Raw genomic sequence first — 14,589 nt, 5'->3', positions numbered from 1 at the left:
GTTCACTTAAATGGAATTTGAGTTATACTAAAATGAATGTCTTTTATGTATATATATATGGTGTTAAGATACATATTGTGTTATATAAGATTATATATTATATATAGTTATATGTATTTTATATATATCTCCTTCATTTATATATATATATTTCACCATATACATTTATAGATTGCCCTGCTTTGCATGATACTGTAGGATAGTAAAATTACTCTGCAAACTGACAGTGTGCAAAATGATCTTAATGTTAACAATCAGTGGGAAAAATTATTGTTTTGTAACTCTGAGAAATTTCTGTTAAAACATTAAAAACTCTATCTTACATAGGAAAAAAATTTGTAAAATGAGTATGTATTTAGTACACTATAATTTAAAACATAGGAAACTTTTAGAACTAAAGTACTATTTTTCTGTAAAAACCTAAGATTAGTTAGGAAAATATTTGCAATTCATATGTCCAATATTGTATTTAGAATACATAAAGAACTCTTACAACTCCACAGTAAAAAGACAGCTAAGTTACAAATGGGCAAAGAATTAAAATAGACGTTTCTTCCCAGAAGATACTCACATGGCTAATGCATGTTTCAAAGATGTTGGACATCATTAGTCATTACTCCGGCCTTCCTCCCACTCTCCTTTATTCCCACTATGGTAGCTAAAATTAAAAAGAAAACAACAAGTCTTGGCAAGGAAGAGGAGAAATTGGAACCTCATGTGCAGCTGATGAGACTATAAATCAGTGCAGCCACCGGGGAAAACTGTTGGGCCATTCTTAGAAGTTAGACATAGAGTCAGCCCAGCAATTCTCCTCCTAAGTAATTCTGCTCAAGAGATATGAAAGCATATGACCACACAAGAACCTTGTTTGTGAATGTTCAAAACAGCATTATTAATAAGAGCCACAAAGTGGAAACAACCCAAAATGTCATTCAGCTGATAAGGGATAAACCAAACGTGGTTTAATCATACAATGGGATGATACTTAGTAGTCAGGAGAAAAGCAGTACTGACACACACTACAACATGAGTGAACTTGGAAAACGCTGCTAAGTGAAAGAATTCAGTTACAAAAGACCACGTAGTATGAGATTCCACTAAAACAAAATGTCCACAGTGGCCAAATCCACAGAGACCCTGTAAATACACTAAAACCTACTTAATTGTACACTCTGAAAGAGTGAGTGTTCTGGTAGATGAGTTGTATCTCAGGAAGGCTGTCCTGTAAGTGAAAAGTAGTTTGACCAGCCCAGGCCTTCTTGTCGTGTGACTTAGAATATGGCGTGAGCATCTTCTGTGTGCCTTGAAGAGTTGTTAGACTCCCTGTAAGTTTGGGTCACCTTCCAGCCTGTGGTTTTTCGGGCTCTCAGTGTTGTGAAAGTTTTTGCTGGTGTCACTTCTCCTGGGGTGTCTTGTTTTTGTTGTTGTTGTTGTTTGTTACTACTCCTTTCTCACTTAAGTTGATAATTTACCTTCAGTAAATTTACCTTAAGATAATTTACCTTACGTTCCTATGCTTGTATATTTAGAGTCTTCAGCGTTGGCAAGTTGACCTCATTCAGCTCTTCTAGAATGCTATTTATGTTCTATTAGATTATTTTCATTTCCAGCTTTATTTTTATTTCTGTGGTATGCTTTTGTCATTGTCATTGCCCACTTAGCTCTCTTGATTATCCATTTTTATAAAATGTCAAGTGGATTTCTCCCTGGAAGGCAAGGATGCAACAAAACTGTATGCTTTGCTTTCTGTGGGTAAACTGGATTAACAGATGACTAACAGATTTTGAAAAAAAGTGTTGTGATTGGTCATGATGAGAAGTAAATTTTGTACTTTATGCATTCCTCACATTTAATATATGGTGATAACTGAGAGTTGACTTGGGTTGTTGAGGGACTGGTGTTACTGAACTATACTGTGGCGACTGATTCATGTATATTGGAATCATGCAGAGAAAGCCTCGGTGACCTGTACTCTCTCATTTAGTTTTTAAGAATCAAATTTAATAGGTATTACGATATAAGTATTCTAATAAATAAGAGGGGAATGATTTTATATTAAAGCATCCAGGACTTAGTTTTCCATTAAAAGTTTTTCCTAATAGTATATCAGATAATATATTATTGTTTGTTACCTCTTTTGTCTTTGCCTTTCATAGGAAGTTGGTATGCCAGCAGATTATGTAAACAAGCTTGCTAGAATGTTTCAGGACATAAAAGTATCTGAAGATTTGAACCAAGCTTTTAAGGAAATGCACAAAAATAATAAATTGGCTTTACCAGGTATTATTTTATAATTATGTGTGTGTGTGTGTGTGTACACACATTTATATGTATATATATATACACACCTTTTTAAAGAGAATATTTTTGTTTTCCAGTATATTAAAAATGAACCCTAACAGTAACAGATACAAAGATGTTACAAAGTCCACATTCCTTGAAGACATCCAGCAAAACAGAATTTAACAGACTTTAGATTTGCTAATCCTTATTTTTATGTATGTATGTATTTTTAAATTATTTTTTATTTATTTTTTAAAGATTATTTATTTGAGAAAGAGAGAGAATATGAGCAAGAAGGGCAGAGGGAAGGGAGAGAGAATCTCAGGCCAACTCTGTGCTGAGCGCAGAGCCCAACACAGGGCTCAGTTTCATGACCCTGAGATCTTGACCTGAGCTGAAACCATGAGTTGGATGCTCAACCGGCTCTACCACTTAGGCACCCCTATTTTTTATTTTTTCAAAATAGCCACAGTTCACTGCCTGAGCTTTACATGTTTCAGATCCAGTTACATGAAGAGACTTATTTTTTATTTTAAGATTGATTTTATTGATTGATTGATTGATTGATTATAAGTAGGCTCCACACCCAGCATGGAGCCCAACAGGGGGCTTGAACCCACAACCCTGAGATCAAGACCTGAGCTGAGAGTTGGATGCTTAACCGACTGAGCCACCCAGGCATCGCCCCCCCTTTCTTTATTTGAGACAGAGAGAAAGAGAAAGAGCATGAGCGGGGGCGGGGGGCAGAGGGAGAGGGAGAAGCAGACTCCCCGCTGAGCAGGGAGCCTGAGCAGAAGGCGAGATGCTTCACCAACTGAGCCACCCTGGCACACACCGCCCCCCCCCGCCTTTTTTTCTTTATAAATTTTATTTTTAAGTATAATCTCTACAGCCAGTATGGGGTTTGAACTCATGACCCTGAGATCAAGAGTCGCATGCTCCCCACCCCCGACTGAGCCGGCCAGGCGTCCCTCTAATCCTTTTTTTTTTTTTTTAAAGGATACTTTTAACAAAATCTTTAGGGTTTTGTTTATTTTTCACCAATGCTCACCCAGTATACATATATATTTCTTTTTAATTTTACACATTTTCAAAATTATTTATTTCATATTTTCTGATATTCTTGCCTATAGCTGATTCAGTTAATATAAAAATTCTAAATGCTGGTGCCTGGTCAAGGAGCTCTGAGAAAGTCTTTGTCTCACTTCCTACTGAACTGGAGGATTTGATACCTGAAGTAGAAGAATTCTACAAAAAAAATCATAGTGGTAGAAAATTACATTGGCATCATCTCATGTCAAATGGAATTGTAAGTAGATGGTGTATTAGTTCTGATATTGGTTTGACTGAAAGTACCGGGACTCAAGAAAGACCTTTGTTTGTCTCACACGTGCAAGTTTGAGCAGCTCTAGGGGATCTAGTGCATGGAGTTGTAGGGACAAGGGCTTCTGGTTGTGTCAGCACACTTAAGATACTGCTCTTGTCTGCAAATGCAGTGTGATCTCCAATGTGCCTGTCCTCCAGCCCAACAGGAAGGGAAGGATGAGAGTATGCGTTGCTTCAGGGGTGACTTCTAGAAGTTGCCCCATCATTTCCACTCATATCCCATTGGGCAGAACTGGTCACATGACCACATTTTGCCCCAGGGAGAGCTGGGATTTGAGCCTTTATTCTGCGCAGTCATGAAGTTGTGCTAAAATTGTGATTGCCATATAAGAAGGGAAGAGTGGGTGTTGGAAGACGGCTGGCGGTCTTTTCCGTGTTTAACCTCATGTAAGAAAGAGTGTAGGAGGGAGAGATGGTAATCATCCTGGAGGGAATCTCATCTTCATGCTATTTTGTCTGTTATAGATAACATTTAAGAATGAAGTAGGTCAATATGATTTGGAGGTAACGACGTTTCAGCTGGCTGTGTTGTTTGCATGGAACCAAAGACCCAGAGAGAAAATCAGCTTTGAAAATCTAAAACTTGCAACTGAACTCCCTGATGCTGAGCTTAGAAGGACTTTATGGGTTTGTTTTATGTTTTTTTGTTTTTAAAGTTGTATCCAGTCACAAGCAGGAAATATTGATGGCTTGCTTACAATAAATTTATGAATTCAAAACACTCTGAAAATGACCCTTAATCAAGAAAAAATACACTAATGAGGTATTAATGCACAGATGAGGTATTCATGGTAAAAAAGACATTGAAAATAAGCAAGTTACAAAGATGGTGAAAGACGAGAAAGGAAAAAAAAAATGAATGTTTGAGTTGGTGTTTAAACGTTATCTGTGAGGAGTGTGACCACAGATTTCACACTGAGAATGTGTTCAGAGATTTTTATGATGACCAAAAATGTAAGAATTAGAAAACTTTGGTCTTTTTGAGGGCCTGCAAAATGTACTTGTTAGTCTCCTGCTCATAGCTACATTTTACTCCTACTCCACAGACCTCTTGAAAGTTCCAGAATAATAATTGTCTAGAGGGAAATAGCTGGTGTGTAACTGGCAAGTTGCTTTTGCTGTGATCGCCTATGACCAGTTGCTCTGGTCTCGTGTCTTACTGTAAAGAGATCATTTATTGCTTCCTTCCTCACAACCAACTCTTTCTCCTCGTTCTTTTCTCAGTTTCTACATTTACATTGTTAAAGTCATCGAGGTATCATATAAAAGTTGAATCGTGATTTTGTGCTTATAATTTGTTCTCCCCTCTTTTAGTCATGTTGGAGAATTGATCTTAGTATTCCGTACCATTAATCGATGTTAATTGTTTTCTCTTTATTCTTCGTAGTCTTTAGTAGCTTTCCCAAAGCTCAAGCGGCAGGTTTTACTGTACGAACCTCAAGTCAGCTCACCCAAAGACTTTACAGAAGGCACTCTCTTCTCAGTGAACCAGGAATTCAGCTTAATGTAAGGTCGACGGTGGTTGATGTAAAAATACCTTGTTGGAAGTTTGGTGTTAATTTATTGTTAGCACAATAATTATTTTCCTTACGTTATATTTAAAACATCACTCTAGGGTTACACCATTTAGTTGTTTGTTAAACATAGTAATGAAGTGGAGATGCGTACTTCTTATTTGTCAAGGATACATTTTGGTGTGTGATTATATTGCTTTTCATCTTTAAACATCCTGTTGAACTCTAAAGAAGCTTTATTCACACAAAGTATTTTTCCCCTGAGATCCATTTAGATGATAATGCTGACTAGCAGCCCATGTATCTTCCGACGATCTAAGCACTTTCATGGTAGTATAAATTATATTAGCTCTGTTATTACAGGGAATGTTGTCACCCATACATTATTAACTGAGCTTTTGTTGTGTTTTGGGGAAATCATGATTCATTTTAAATAAAGCTGTATGTTGATTATTTGTTACTTTTCCTTTAAACAGTTCTGGAGAGTAATCTTCAGAATATTTCTAAATCTTTTTTCTCGGATATTATTGCTATAGTATGATGTCAAAAGGCCTTCAGCTGTAAAATATTTGATTCAATGTTTTTTATAGAAAAAATGCAAAAGTTCAGAAAAGGGGTAAAATCAACTTGATTGGACGCCTGCAGCTCACTACAGAAAGGATGAGGGAAGAAGAGAATGAAGGAATAGTTCAGCTAAGGATACTTAGAACCCAGGTGTGTATAAGGCAGGATGTCTGTACTTTGAAAAAAATTTCATTTTTTTAATCTTCTTTCTTTTTTTAATTTAAAAGCATGTAGGTATTCAAACTGTAATGAAGAGCTAATTTTCATTTTACTGGAATTTAAAAATGGCATTGCTGGCATTCTCTTAGTTGCTGAAAGAGATGTCTGTATGTCTTGATGGCCTCTCGTAGATTCTGCTGGTTGAGCAAAACCTTGGTGTGTGTTTTTTTTTTTAATATTTTCTTTATTTATTTGACAGAGAGCACAAGCAGGGGGAACAGCAGGTAGAGCGAGAGGGAGAAGCAAGCTCCCCACTGAGCAAGGAGCCCGATGTGGGGCTCGATCCCAGAACCCTCGGATCATGACCTGAGCTGAAGGCAGACACTTAACCAACTGAGCCACCCAGGCGCCCCTGAGCAAAACCTTGGTTTTAAGTTATGTCTCCCTTTGATCACAACTGAATGTGTGTCCACAATAAGTTATAATTCTAGGATTGAAGTATTTAAACTCTTACTTAATTTTAAGACTTATAATTCCATTGTAATATGAAATTCGGGAACGCTTTTAAAAACTTTTTTTTTAAGTTTTATTTATTTATTTATTTTTAGCAATCTCCGCACCCAATGTGAGGCTTGCTCTCAAGACCCCAAAGATCAAGAATCTCATGTGCTTCTGACTGAGCCAGCCAGGTGCCTCTTCTTTCAAAAACATTTTAAAGCTAGGATTGTGGTCCCTTCTGAACACGATAAAGAATACTTATACTGCAAACTGATGTGTGACCATTTTACCTTTAGGAATATTCTTATTAGGGGCACCTGGGTGGCTCAGTCAGTTAAGCGTCTGCCTTTGGCTCAGGTCATGATCTGAGGGTCCTGGGATTGAGTCCCACGTTGGGCTCCTTACTCAGCGGGGAGCCTGCTTCTCCTTCTGCCTGTTGCCCCCCCCAACCCCACCTGTGCTCACTCACTCTCTATTTTTGACAAATAAATAAAAACCTTAAAAAAAAGTATTATTAGAACCAAGTTATCCCACTTTTGCTGTTTTTATTTAATATTATTTGAAACTGCTGACCAATTCAAGAAAATATGAAACAAATAAGAGGAAAAGATTAAGATATTTCATCACTTCTAGACCATATAGTATGATAAAGGAGCAGGGAAAAGATGAATAAAAATCAGTTGCTTTTCTAGTTAGCAATAATTTTGAAAAACTTAAGAGAGAAGGGGTACTTGGGTAGCTCAGTTGGTTGAGCATCCAACTCTTGATTTCGGCTCCGGTCATGATGCCTGGGTCGTAAGATGGAGCCCCACACTGGACTCCTCGTTCAGCAGGGAGTCTGCTTGAGATTCTCTGTCTCTGCCCCTCCCCCCACTTGTGTGCACTCTGTCTCTCAAATAAGTTAAATAAAATCTTTCAAAAAAAAGTAAAGGAAAAATAAAAGAAGAAACCATAGAATTCATAGGCACTTCTTTAAAAAGAATTCATGGTCCTTGGGGCGCCTGGGTGGCTCAGTCGTTAAGCGTCTGCCTTCGGCTCAGGTCATGATCCCGGGGTCCTGGGATCGAGCCCTGCATTGGGCTCCCTGCTCCGCGGGAAGCCTGCTTCTCCCTCTCCCACTCCCCCTGCTTGTGTTCCCTCTCCTGCTGTGTCTCTCTCTGTCAAATAAATAAAATCTTTAAAAAAAAAAAAAAGAATTCATGGTCCTTTACTGAGAGTCAAAAGGAGATTTGAATAAAAAGAAAGATACTGCTCTTTTTCTCTTGCTAAAATTTTTATTGAGGTGTAATTTACATGTAGAATGCACATTTCACGGGTGGTCCATGAGTTTTGATAAGTGTACGTACCTGTGTGAGCATCACCTCAGTTAAGATACAAAAGGTTTCTGTCAGTCCAGCCAGGCCCCCTCCGACCCACTGGACTCTCTCTCACCGTTGCCTAGTTTTGCCTGTTCTGAGTCTTCATGGAAATAGAATCAGACAGTGAACGTACTTGTTCTGTCTAGCTGCTTTTGCTTAGCATGCAGTAACCACGTTCTTCAGTGATAAGGCTGAATTACTTAGGAAGTCGATTTTTCCCATGTAAAAATTCGACTGGGCATATTTTGGGAATTTTACAAATTGATGCTCAGTTTTATGAGAAAGAATAAATGAGAGTGTTTGAGATCCTTAAAAAAGTGTTGGTGGAACTTGCCTTTCCAAATGTGAACACTTACTAAAATATCTACGAAATAAAACAGTGTAACAGGCAGATTGGTTGAGGAAAATAGCTCAGAACTGAACCTACTCTATAAATATAGATGAACTTTGGAATAAAGGAAAGAATTTCCATGAGCCGTGACAAGGGAATTCAGGAAAAGATTTGGGAGAGTTTCACTTTTGGGGGAAAAATCAGGGTATAGTCCCAGTTTCTGGCTACACCAGGATAAGTTCCAGATGGATTCGAGTTGAGCAGGTATAGTCACTCTATAGGACATGCAGAGAAAATGAAGTTTTTTTGCTTTGTCTTAAACTCGTGGCTAATTATGTACAGTCCAGTAATCCAGGCTGTCCCTTTAGGTAGGTGGTGCTCAGCCTTTCTCGTTTCTCCCGATCTTCCTCCAGTCAGCCCCGCTCTGTGCTGTTTCACAGATGGCATCTGGAAGGATCGAGGGCGAGAGGAATTCACTTGACCTCGTAGTGACAGTGAAGGGACCGTCCTGTCCTTGTGACAGTGCCCTGGGTTCTTGCTTTTTTTTGTGCGGTGCTTTCCATGTCAGCCGCGGGAGCCTGACTTGCTGTTGCTATCTGCTGCTGCTGAGCTCTGGTTCATTCTTTTTCCAGTTGGTAAGGAACACAGGGGCTCTTCCCTGCTCTGACCGCCTGTCCTCTGTGCTTTCGGAGCCCTGCAGCTCTCTGAGCCTCTGCCCCATCTCCCGTGTCGCCTCTTGGCCTGCAGGTGCTCCTGTCACTCTCACCTGCTGCTGCAGCATGACTCTCGCCTGGAACTAAAGGCCTCTGGGGGTCTTGTTAGCTCTGCACCCCACCTGTGCCATGTGGGGACTGGAGGAGGGTCGGGAGTGTGTGTCTTCCAGTGACAGCCGGCTAGCAAGTGTAGACCATGGCCAGCGCCCCATGCTCGGTTCCCCTCATCACCTCTCGAGCACAGCCACTTTCCTCACCTCGGCCAAAGCTTGAGACACGTACAGTCGGTCCTCCCTCCTGGCTCCCGAGATTTTCACATGCCTGAAGGCTTTCCCCCTTCCTTCCTTCTGTCTGGACCCTTGACGTAAGCCCCTGTCATTGGGAGCCTGGCATCTGGATACACTGAGAATGGGAGTGTATGTCCCAGGAGAATGTCCTCCTCGTGACGGGGGAGGGATCCTCATGTCTGCCGGGGATGTGGAGGAGTCTTTTCTCTTGTGGAACGGTGCCTGGTGCTCAAGTCTGTTTCCTCTTTGCAGCAAAACTTCACTTTGAATGTGAAAAGCCAGTATTACCTCTCATTTTCTCTTTTCACATTTCTTCTTTAACAAATTCTAATCTCCACCAAGGCAGACAGATGCCTTTGGTTTGCTAAGGAGAGAGCTCCTACAGGAAAAGCAAAAGAGATGGGGCGCCTGGGTGGCTCACTCATTAAGCGTCTGCCTTCGGCTCAGGTCCTGATCCCAGGGTCCTGGGATCCAGCCCCGCAGCGGGAAGCCTGCTTCTCCCTCTCCTTCTGCCCCTCCCCCTACTCATGCTCTCTCTCTCTCTCAAATAAAATCTTAAAAAAAAAACAGAAGAGAAAAGAATATTTAATTTTGAATTATCCCTATTACAAACTTAATAGTAATTAAATCATCAAGGAAATATTTATAAAATTGACTTAGGTGAACAGTGCTTACTCCTGTAGGAAGTCAGAATATTTCATTAGATCAATAAACTGATAATATTTATGGCAGATATTATTCTGATAAATACATAAAGAGTAGTAATTACTGATTTTTAAAACTAGACACCAGCTGGCATGTGCTTCTACACAAAGAAGTAACTCTGCCTATGATGGAACAGGGTGTGTAAAGGGTTTGTTGTATCTTCATTGATACTTAATACCAGTTTATATACATACTGTGTTCACAGGTAAGAGAAATTTTTAAAACGTGCATAGTGTGGAAAAAAATAATGGAAGGAAGTATCCCAAAACATTAGGTGTGGTTTTCTGCAGAGAGGTTATGGGTAATTTTGTTTTTCCTTGTTTTTTAAAATCTTTATAATCAGATTTTCTTTTACAGTGAGTGGAAAAAAAGTATTTTTATTTGTTAAGTAAAAGCTGCTGGTCTCAAGATTAATCTAGTGATTAGTCTTTTGGATGGATGTTGGAAAGAGAATGAAATACATAAAAAGTCATGTTTTGTTGTTTTACTTAAAATTTAATCTATTAATGATCTTTAATTTTTCTTTTTCTTTTAGGAAGCTATCATACAAATAATGAAGATGAGAAAGAAAATTAGTAATGCTCAGCTGCAGACTGAATTAGTAGAAATTTTGAAAAACATGTTTTTGCCACAAAAGAAAATGATAAAAGAGCAAATAGAGTGGCTAATAGAGCACAAATACATCCGAAGAGACGAGTCTGACATCAACACTTTCATATACATGGCATAATCTTGAATATCATGGACAACATTAAGAACCCAAATTTCAGAGTGCGTGGGCAGAAAGTTGTAACAGTTTGTGCTGGAGGAAGGTTTATTTGGACTTTGATTACATAAATATTAAAATCTCTGCCTTACCTGACAAAACAACTCTATTTTGCCAATCACATTAGTTAGCATGATGGCATTCCCTTCATGTTGCACACTCTGTAACAGCATGCTGTTTTGTGGAGAAACTTGCATTCATGAAGAGCCCATGATGAACTTGTAAAAGTAAATTTGATTTATATCCACCAGAAGAAATAGTCGGGAAGGGTGAGGGCGGGGTTCTTGTTACTTTTTTTTTTTTCTCCTCTCTTTTTTTCCTTCCTTACGAAAATGTACTTGCACAAGGAAGGATCTTCAGATATTCGTGCACTGAATAATGCTGTTATGTTTTGTTTTTTTTTTTTAAATGCAATTAAAACTAGAAATAGCACTCTTGGTTTCTTTTGATCAAAAGAGGGAGCTGGTCTGCACAACATTGGGGGAGGGCAGATGCAGGTGAGAAGGGAAGTATTTAATAGTATAACACTGTTTGTTCACACCCTGCTTCAGTATAGTAGCTGGATTTAATGGTGACCTGAAAAGGATATTAAATTTTTCCAGCTTACAGACGTTGGCTTTCTGTGAGCAGGAGACTGCTACTTTAGATGTTTGTTTTAAATAAGGAGTTTTAAAATTTTATATGGCTGGAGAGCTTGTTTTGAAAAACTGAAGCTTATGTTGTCGCTCCGATTGTTTAAAAAAAAAAAGTATGGAGAGAAGTCGGTCATTTCAACTGCAGAGTCAGAATAGCAAAACAAAGATATTAAGTGTGTTCACTAACACACTTAATGTTTGTATACCTAATATTTATTACGCCAAATTTTGTTATCTCCAAATTTATTAAAAACAAGGCAGAAATCTACTCTCATATAATACAGTTATGTAACTATTTCTTGATCTGCAGCATAGAAATATTTTGGAATTTTAAAGTCTCATGATTAGGGATTTATAGCCTCAGGTTTCTGGAAAGGAAGACATTCTGTTTTAAAAAGGAGTGTCTGTTACGTTGCGGGGGAAGAAAAACCACAACATAAGACCTGAAAAGCATAAGCAAAATTGTTGCAGTCTTAATATGAGCAGTAAACTTGCCAAATATATGTACATATATATTTATATATTTTAAAAATAAACGTTTTTAAAATGTTCAGAAGGCAACACTTACCTTGTTCCTCTCAGTCAATCCAAAGTAGCAACTTACTAGTTGCCAGCGACTGAATACCCAGAGTGACACAGGGTTCAGGACTTGAGGACACGGCAACCTAGCAGAGATGAGCGTATTCCCCGTTGGCAAAGAGTGGCTCTATGTGGATTTTTATTCATTATGCTGCACGTTCCAAGCTTTTTCGCAAATGCTTTTCTATCTTGTTTGATACTAAGTAACACTTTAAACCTATGATTTGGGAAATAGTAGGAAGTGGAGTGCTGAGCTTTGAAAGGTGCACGGTAGACAGTGTTGTGCAAGGTGCTTTCAGGAGTGTTCCATGGAATCTGTCCCCAGTCCCAAGAGGCGTTGTGAGCTGCCGGCTGAAAGGAAGGAGAGCAAATTCAAAACATCGAGGGTGTCGCTGGGTATATTCACATGCCTGTTCTGCAACTCATAGGAAATTGGAATTTTGTTTCTAATTTAAAATCTTACATTTAGCTCTGGGGGCAGCATGTGTCCATTATTAGACCGAGTGCATTGTGGAGAATTAAACTAAATTGATGACTGTGGACGATGGATACATTTGAAATTTAAAAACAATAATTTGTAATAATTGTGGCCCTTACATTTAACAAATAGTTCAGGATTGGGCATATTTGCTTCTCCCGTATTCGAATGCCCAAGGGAAAACAGTGGAAGGGAGAATTACAGGTCATTTTTTAAAGTTTCAGATTTGTTGCTTTAAACCATAATTGTTCTCAGAACGTGTTTGGAATTTCTCATCTTTTTGGTCATTTTAAGAATGAGAGCCATGATGTTTTGATTTATAAAGGAAAATTTAATGCAAAAGTGGGTAACTCTAAGTCCATAGCCAAGTTTTCTATTAAATTTTATAAATTTTTTAATAGCTAATTATGTCCTAATTGTATTTTGGGAAATTGAACAGCAGCAAATACTGTAGACGTAACAGTTTTCATCTTTTTTGTTGTTGTTGTTGTTATGTATACAAAAGTTCAACTACTTTTTGGTGTTAATGAAAACAATTTAGTTGACGAGGTGCCTATGCCATTGTTAAGTTTTCTTTAAATGTGTCTTGATAATAGATTTGCTAATTAAAAAAAAAATCTGATTAAAACCTTCCCAGCAATTAGCGAAAGGTACGGAATCACAGTTAGTATCCTTTATTGAGTCCGTTTCCTTTGATTGCACTTCACAGTGGTGCCATGGTGGTGAGGAGAATCCAGGCTGCCAGGAGTAGGGCAATGGGGCGCACCACAGCTTAGTTTAAACTGTGAACACTAATGGAAAGCTGGAGCCATCTGGAAAATGTTAACCTTTGTTGTCCTCATTGCCAGAGTAAATAGACATGAAGCAAAACTTACAAAGTAGAAGACGATTTTAATGCTTACAATGCGATAAATATTAGGACATTAGTGTTCCAGTGATTTAATGAGGATGTTGAAATAAATTATGAAGTCTTCCAATTTTTACATTTATTGGAGGGTTCCCTGCATTGTCAACCTGTTTATTTAAGTCTCTTATTTTATGCGTAAATGTTACAGTTTCCAAAAATGAACTGTTAGCTTTCTTGTTTTTACTTTTTATTGAAATTTAATACAAAATATGACCGGAGTAGTTACAAAGTATTTTGCATTGTTTGCAGTAGGATGTCATTAGCCCGGCTCACAGGGCAAATTTTAAACATTCAATTTGGGTGGAAGATTTGCTAGTTTTTCAGAAAGATTTGCTATCTTAAACTCAAGCCGGTTTTTCTATTTTCATGTAAATGACTGGGATGCTATCTTACAAACTCTTCCAAGGTCATGTTTGTGAAACCAACATTACATGAGAGCTTTCCTGTCATCTACACCATATATGTCGTCTGGAGTGTTGAACAAATTTGCGTTCCTAAGTTGTACTTTACCTTCGTATGGTATATACGATTTTGAATGTGTGCCACTACATACTGAGGTGATAATGCTGTACAGTTCTAAATGGTAGCAGTTTCTGTATGAAGTAGGCTGAAATATTTTGATGAACTGCTTAATTTTTGGATTTTATTTTTTAAGTTGTATAATTTATTTTCTTGCAAAATAAAAGTGTAATATAAAAGCTTTCACCTATCCAGAAAATATTGATGTTCCACTGTTAAGTAGTTTTTAAGACTTAAATTTGTGTACTAAGTATATTTATACATTTCATGGTGAAATAGTACATCTTAGCCTTGGGAATCAGAAACATGAAAAGTAACCCACTTACTGTTTTAGATTTCAAATTTTAGTCCATAATGAAAGCTATCAGGAATGTCGCTTTTTCAGTGATGATAGCAGCCTAAGGTTATCATGCCTGGAAAAGATAAACTATTTCAGACCTGAAAGTGATTAATGCATCCCTTCATCAGGTTACATAAGCCATGTCATAACCGCAATTTAAGTTTTATATCCGATAAAAACAAATATAAAACTTTTTTTTTTTTTTTGCAAATTGTGAAATATTTAAGTTTCAGAGCTAGGGATAGTTCAGTAATAAGGTTATGAGGATGGACAGTGTCCTTCACAAAGTACCATAGCCTGGGTGGCTGATAAACCACAGAAATCTGTTTCTCACAGTCCCAGAGGCCGGAAGTCAAAGGTGAAGAAGGTGTCGGCGTGGTTGGTTCGGGTGATGAACCTCTAGCATGGTGCAGCTGCTGACTTCTGGGTGTGTCCTCACATGGAGGAAAGAGGGCTGAGAACTCCCAGGGTCTCTTTTGTAAGGGCACTACTTTCATCCATAAAGGCCCTGCTTCCTGAGCTAATCATCTTTCAAAGCCACCACCTCACCTATGCATACCATCCCTT

General features: G+C 38.3%; 1 protein-coding gene across 1 annotated transcript in view; it reads left to right on the top strand.

Annotated features, from left to right (window-relative positions):
- The window catches only part of CUL5 (cullin 5), a 92,555-nt gene extending 78,687 nt beyond the window's left edge, over positions 1-13,868 (top strand). Inside the window, exons 14-19 of the mRNA XM_028105793.2 lie at positions 2,157-2,280; positions 3,417-3,592; positions 4,135-4,296; positions 5,057-5,175; positions 5,774-5,897; positions 10,334-13,868. Coding sequence (XP_027961594.2) covers positions 2,157-2,280; positions 3,417-3,592; positions 4,135-4,296; positions 5,057-5,175; positions 5,774-5,897; positions 10,334-10,528 — 900 coding nt within the window. The 3' untranslated portion in view covers positions 10,529-13,868. The remainder of the gene's footprint in view (positions 1-2,156; positions 2,281-3,416; positions 3,593-4,134; positions 4,297-5,056; positions 5,176-5,773; positions 5,898-10,333) is intronic.
- The last annotated feature ends 721 nt before the right edge of the window (positions 13,869-14,589 follow it).

Source organism: Eumetopias jubatus, unplaced genomic scaffold, assembly GCF_037043125.1.
Source record: "Eumetopias jubatus isolate StellerSeaLion01/CBP00866 unplaced genomic scaffold, mEumJub1_p1.0 scaffold_13, whole genome shotgun sequence".
NCBI lineage: Eukaryota > Metazoa > Chordata > Mammalia > Carnivora > Otariidae > Eumetopias > Eumetopias jubatus.
This window is presented reverse-complemented; position numbering and strand designations above follow the sequence as displayed.